Source organism: Palaemon carinicauda, chromosome 11 (assembly GCF_036898095.1).
Source record: "Palaemon carinicauda isolate YSFRI2023 chromosome 11, ASM3689809v2, whole genome shotgun sequence".
Lineage (NCBI taxonomy): Eukaryota > Metazoa > Arthropoda > Malacostraca > Decapoda > Palaemonidae > Palaemon > Palaemon carinicauda.
Window position 1 is genome coordinate 143,316,002 of NC_090735.1, and position 7,500 is coordinate 143,323,501.

The following is a 7,500-nucleotide window of genomic DNA, read 5'->3' on the forward strand; positions in this document are numbered from 1 at the left end:
AGATAAAAGGTTAGTGGACATTGGTTCTTACTATTAATAGATTAATCAACCTGATAAAGATAATAGGCTTAGTAAACTATTACAGGGAAGTATGGGATTTTTATGAGGATAATACAATATATATATATATATATATATAAATATATATATATATATATATATATATTTATATATTTGTATTTATAATATGCATACTATATATGTATATATAAATATATATATATATATATATATACATATATATATATATATATATATGTATATATATATTCAGCAGTTACTAGCCCACTGCAGAATAAAGGCCTCGGATATGTCCTTCCACTCCCGTCTGTTTAGGGTCTTTCTATGCTAGTTTATAATAGCAAATTTTCTTAGTTCGTCAGTCCATCTTCTTTTCCTCTCCCCGTTTCTCTTTAAATCCATAGGGACCCATTTTTTATTCTTATTTTCTTATCTCGTCAACCCATCGTCTTCTCCTCCTTCCCTGCTCCTTCTATTTATTTTCTAAGGACCCATTCTTTTATCCTTGATGTCCATCTATTATCTGCTCTTCTTATTATATGTCCTGCTCATGTCCATTCCAGTTTCTTATATGTTGTAAGAAAATCCTCTACTTTAATTTTTTTCTCGTATCTATGTTGCTCTTTTTCTTTCTCTTAGTGTTATTTCTATCACTTTTCTCTCCATAGCTCTTTGAGTTGTAACTAGCTTATGTTCTGATGCTTTAGTAAGACTCCAAGTTTCTAGTAGGGCCATCTGATTAAATACTTTTATTTTTATAGAGAGTGGCATTTTACATTTCATAATCTCCTTTAGTTTACCAAAAGCTCTCTCTTCCCTGCTTATCCTTCTTGTAATTACTGTCTGTCTTAAGTACGCATATTCCTTATTAATTTCGATAAGTGCGTCCATAACCATTATTTGTTGCCTGCATTTTTATTGAACATTATCTTAGTTTTACTCATATTCATTTTCAGACCCCCATTTCTGCTTTCTCTATTCAAATCTTTATCATGTTTTACAATTCCCCTCATGATTCACTTAACATATTCATATATACGAGAATGTGCGTATGTATGTGCATGTGTATATTTGTGTATACACACACACACACACACACACATATATATATATATATATATATGTATAAGATAATAAAAAAAAACTAAGGAAAGAGCCATGAGAAACAATTGTAATGAACTAAAGATATTAATTTAACTAAATTACCACACAATGATTTTCAATATATTCCACATTTGAGTTTGCCTATATCTGTTATGGTTATGCTTCAATCTTCTTACTCGACTATTATGATAAGAACAGCATCTCTCTATCTAACTGCCAACAATATTAAACCGTCATTATCTCTTACAAACACCTTCAGGTGAATAAATAAAAAAATTAAATGACCCAAAGAGCCCTTAATGTAAAGTTACCAATCACTCGTCAAACGATAAAATCACCACAAATTCTTAAGCCTCAGGAGTAAAGGGAAGGGGAGAAAAGATAAAGAAAGAAAGAAAACGCAGGTGCGAACTGACAGGTGGGAACCACGAGCCACTGGGCTGAATCACCTCTATATTCTAAATCCATCCAAGGCCTTCGAGACTCCTCTCTCTCTCTCTCTCTCTCTCTCTCTCTCTCTCATACACACACGAACACATATAAAAGGCGAACATGTGCATCTTTGACATACACATAATCACGTTTTCACACTAGCACTCAGTGCCAAGCCAATCGCTCAGATGCAATCGAATGTAAACTCGTTCGCCCACATATATTCATCTGCCTATCTATCTACCTATCCATCTATATGTTTGGCTATTAAGAGTATTACTACCGACACAACCCCCAAGACTGTATTTTAGTTATTTTAGATATTAAGCAAAATATAACCTATTAATGTTGGGCTCCCTTTACTTTGTGAAAAGTTTTGCACTCTATTATAAAAGAGCTCTTATTCTGACTATGGTTCGAACCTGTTGGTGGCAAGATCAAGGGTTGCTTGATAATTTCATATATAAACATATAATCATATATATACATATATATATGTGTGTGTATTTTATATATATATATATATATACATATATATATATATATATACACACACACACACATATATATATATATATATAGATAGAATGATATATATATATATATATATATGTATGTGGGTGTGTGTGTATATATATGTATGTATGTGTGTGCGTGTGCGTGCCCATGTACCCATAAGCATACGTGCAGTAATACGAACGTGTGACTTCCTTCCTAAGTATATGATTTTTTTTATAACCCCTCTTTTTATCAACACCCATCTAATTCTATAAACAAAGAAGAGACGAAGGAGAAGATGAAGAAGAAAATGAGATAAGAAAGCTGTATAATTTCTGTATGTATTTTATAAAAGAAAGTCTTTCTACTTCTTGTATAGCTGATAAACTGTTTGGTGAGGAATTTTTTACTGGAGAACTGTATCGAACTAACTGTCATGTGATATTCATTAAAACGCTTATGATAATCATTATTCGATATGGAGCCACATTAGATTTATAATTGGATGAACTCCTTGCCTAATGCTCTAAAGACTTTTTTTTTATATTGGTATTTCAATATATATTTCATCAGAAGTATACCATAAATGTTTTCTCGCTATCAAAGGTTAACAAATCTTAGATCAAAACAGTTTTATAAGGCTCTTTTGGGTACAAAAATAAAAGGAAATAAAATAAAATGAAAGAAAAGAAAATAAAATAAAATAGAAGAGAATGAAATAAAGAGAATAAAATAAAATAAAATTTATACCTTATTTTTTTTCCGTAGAAAGTTCATAAGATTTCGAATATTTCTTAATCTAACCACTTTATTTTTATGACTAGTGAGTAATTGTTTAGACTTGTGATTTCAAATAGAAAAAATTAAGTTGTCCTGAGAGAACCTAAATTTCTAACCCTAACTAATTATACCTTAGTCCACATTAGACCAATATCCTCTCAGGAACCAATGGATAATGGCAATTAAAACAATTCAGTAGTTAAGATGTTGATACAACTGCATTTTTTTTTTTTTTTCAAATGTAAGAGAAGGGATTCCCTACAAGACTTGGGTAAGTACCCCTTTTCAAGTAAAAGAGACATTAACCAATAAACCCAATCTTTCTAGCACATCGGTCGTGTCCAGAATTCTCACGGTCAGCCATAAAAATTTTTACTGTTGCTAGAAGGAAGAGCTCAGAGAATAACAGAAAGAAAGGATCTAAGGACTTCCATTTTCCTCATTGTGTAGTATCGAGAAATTTCCAAATCCTTTGGCTGATTTTTCATAAATGATTTAAGCTTATATCCCCTTTTTCTTATTTTTCCTCTGTCAAGAATCTTAAGTTGACATTTTAGATTTTTCTATCTTAAGAAACTACAGAGCAATATGAATTGTTCTTATCTCCTTGATTTTTGTTTGAGAAATTTTTAGCTTCTTTTGCTTTAATTTTTAATCATTTCAACAAACTGTCAAGCGTCTACATAAGAGTACAGAAGAAGATTGCCCATTTCTAGAGATGACTTTTACCAAGACTTTCACCTAAGAGTTTCCTACAGACGGAATTCTTCTTTTTTTTCGAATATCATGACTTTCTACATAGCTTTAAATTTTCGGGTATTTCACCGAGATACTGCCATATGCAACCAAGAATGGGTTACCTAATCCATCATAGAGACACAAGCCTTGAACGCACGAAATGTCAGCCAAATTCCAATGCCATCTCGCTATCGCTAGCGATAACCAGGCGATAGAGCAAGCTCTTTGTCACTGACATTCTCCTCATGGAAATGGGGAAATCATCCTTCAAGAGACTTGGAGCAACGCCATCTTGAAGTAGGTGCGTTAAAGACATAATTTTGTTGCCTCCTTTGACCAATCATGACAAATTCTTTACTGATAAAATTACGCATTTGTCATCCTACATTACAGTCTGTGACAGGAATGATTTCTCATCATTAGCTCTATGACTGATGACATGAGGACCGAAATAAGAATAATGAAGGCCTTTCCGCCCGCTAATAGAATGGTTGTGGACTAATGTAGTCAACAACAGAGTGATAAATATATTTACAGTAACTAAAGTAGACTAATGAATACGTTTTCAATATTGAAATCATGAATATCTTTCCAGAGCGTTCTATATAATATAGAAAACTAGGTTTATGTTGATACTGAATTTATTCTCTTAAATTTTTACCATTTTCTGAAAATTTTAAATGAGAAGTCCTATTTTGATTCGAAATAGATATTCAATTTAAAAATAACTGGTACTTAATTGTCTACGAGCATATTTCCACATAGAGGCTGCATAAAGCTCTTGAATGACTTCTAGCATAAAATTCTTATCTGTATTAAACATTGGGTATATAAAAATGCTTTGTGGAACTATTACCCAATTTTACAGATCCATGTGTATAGACTTTAGGTCATGTGTAAAGTTTAAAGACTAGCGAAAAGGAGTAGACCAATACTACAAGGAAGTCGAAACATTTACATATTTTCAAAGACACAGAACAGGTTAAATTCTCCATAGGTTCTAGAGGCTAAAACGTCATTGAACAGCCATGAAGGGCAATAAGGAATAATATTTTTTCTTTAAAGCAAGGTATAAAGGATGCATGAGAGATTAAACTAAAACTACAGGAAGGATAAGAGGAGGCTCATGTACAAATAAAAATCCCTTCAGAGGAAAGTACTTACCCTTTGTCTGAGTTCCCTCTCGTATTCAATGTCTTCCATAAGAAGACGGATTTTGTCCTGGAAAAAATGAGAGAAAGATATTAGTATCTTTTGTTTGGACGGAGAAAGATGGTAATGATGGTCATGAATATGATGATAATGAAGAAAAAGATTTATAAAAAGAAAAGAAAAATTTATCGCAGACCTGCACAAAATCAAAACCAACGGCTTTTTTTTTTTTTTTTTTTTTTTTTTTTTGTAAGGTTTTATGAGAACAAATGACTTTATTTTTGTTTACCATCTGATAATAACTATCAATATTTCTTTTATCTGTAAAACATTTCATTGCGGAAAAAAAAAGTTTGGATACCGCAAATAAAAATTCCGACGTTTTAAAGACTCTGCGTATATCCTTCGTTTGCACATAAATCTCATAGTAACGAAGATGGAACAAAAATAAAAAAAAAAAAAAGAAACTGGCACGGTGAACTTTACTGCTCCCATTTAACAGGAAACCCAGTAGCTATAAACCTTTAGACATTCCTAGATGAGGAAATCACGCCTACAAGTGGAATAGCATCTTCGTGAAGAATCAGAGGTCATAAAAAACACCGTTAAGACTTGAAAGAATATGTTGTGGAATGGAATAATTTACGCTATCATATATACTACATTCGCTTACAAGTACAAAAAAATTATCAAATATACATTATTCATATGTCAAATATGTCATGCAAATCCTTCATGTCGAGAACTTCAATGTCCTTTTAATTAGCATTCAAATTCCAATCTTCATTTCCGTATAGGAAGATCGACACAAGAATTCCTTCATAAATCGCCACTATGAGTTTTATAAACAAATTACTGACTTCCAATCTTCCCAATTCTTTTGTATCACATTTTGAATCATTCTACCATTAATCATTGTATCTATATATTTATCTATCTACCTATCTATTTATCTATCTATACGTACATATGTGAGGGTTGCATACCTGCACGTGTTTTATTGTGTGCAATTGCTCTAGGAACGCATGTATTATTAAGTACTCGGATACACCTCTATGGAAAAATCTGAAGAATACTAAATGAAACAAAAAGAGCCTACTGTCAAATAGTTTACAATGTGTAAAGATCATTAGTCCGTTGTTTGATTGATTGATTGATTTGAGGTTTTCTGGCATCCTGGCATCTAAGGTATTGACGCAGAGAATATTCAGTTTTACAATGGAATATCATGTACCTGAAGAAAAAAAAACAGTGTTATATTTTCCCATCTTTCGTACTGCTATCGGATTTAATTGAATTATGTTTCAGTTATTCCAATTCTTCATTCTTTTATTTGTCTTCTGCTTTTCAAGCTGTATGTTTATGATTCTCAGGTTGATGCCATTAGCTTTTCTTTTCCTTTATGCTTCTTTTTCCAATGTAGGTGTGGTAAGATTTTTTTTTTTTTTTTTTTTTTGAGTACCAGCAACTTATTAGGAAACTCTTCTTAATTTTAGAGAAAAAAAAATCCCCATCCTTTTTCATCTTAGGTGTCACCCATTCTGATTTTAGTAATTATTTACGGAGTGATGTTCTAATTAGCCCCATGGATGCTCAAAGAGTTTATGTGCCAACAGCATCTTTCTTCTCTAAGTGATCATCTATCTTCATTATCAAAACACCATCAGACCAACGTTATTAAGCTTCTATAGACGTGAACGCTGGGAATGAGGGGTATAACTTTCGGTTAACGTTTGTTGGGTCTGTGGCTTGCTTCCACACTCGCTCCTACTAGTTGACCCAAAACTGATGAGGAAAAAATAGGGCTCGTGGCTTGAAACCTCATACTTAGGCCTTACCCGACGGCTATACCCTTCTGACGTCATAACATTCAATATGGGGGAAAGAGAAATCGTATGGTAAATATTACAGATATCACACAAAAACATTCATATAAGCATCCGTATCTCTGTTTATATGAAACGACAATATTAGATGTATCAACGAGAGCATTTTCTTAAATCAACATTTCGCACTCCACATGCTATTTGCATTTCCAAACATTGTTAATATCATTACTGTTATCATTATAATCATTTTTATCGTATACATATGTGTATGCGCGCGTGCGTGCAGTTGTGTATGAGAGTATGTTTTATTCGTTTTTAGGTGGTTTTAAAGTGTATGGGTATATATATACATAAAGTTTTTTCGTATAACACTCAAAAAGTAGACGTCAAACTGATGATCGGCACTGATGTGATATAATTTTCAAGATTTGCGTTTTTAATCTAATAATCATAACTGACAATCCAAAGGAAATAGTATGATAACAACATATATCCCGATAACTCTTATAATTACTACTCCTGCTAAAAGGTTCAGAGGGGGAAAACTTGGACACTCCTACTTCTACCATTAGAGAAGATTGTGTGGGTCATGGAAATGGAAATTAAGATGTCTATGTTATTTACTAAGTTTTCCCGTGATTCTGCGATTTGACAGGCATACATTAGGAGAGAGAGAGAGAGAGAGAGAGAGAGAGAGAGAGAGACATGCACCAAGTATAAAATAGACATACAGGCCGTCATATATGTTTATATATACACACACACACACACATATATATATATATATATAGAGAGAGAGAGAGAGAGAGAGAGAGAGAGAGATTGAAGGACATACACCAAGTATAAAACAGACAGAAAGGCCGTCATATATATATATATATATATGTATGTATATACATACTGTACATATATATATATATATATAGAGAGAGAGAGAGAGAGAGAG

General features: G+C 32.4%; 1 protein-coding gene across 4 annotated transcripts in view; it reads right to left on the reverse strand.

Annotated features, from left to right (window-relative positions):
* LOC137650260 (paramyosin, long form-like) overlaps positions 1-7,500 on the reverse strand; it is a 164,847-nt gene that overhangs the window by 95,390 nt on the left and 61,957 nt on the right. For 2 of the 4 annotated variants that reach the window (XM_068383562.1, XM_068383560.1), the window contains exon 2: positions 4,738-4,794. The exons of the other annotated variants lie outside the window; for them this stretch is intronic. In XM_068383562.1, coding sequence (XP_068239663.1) covers positions 4,738-4,794 — 57 coding nt within the window. The remainder of the gene's footprint in view (positions 1-4,737; positions 4,795-7,500) is intronic. 4 annotated transcript variants of the gene reach the window in all.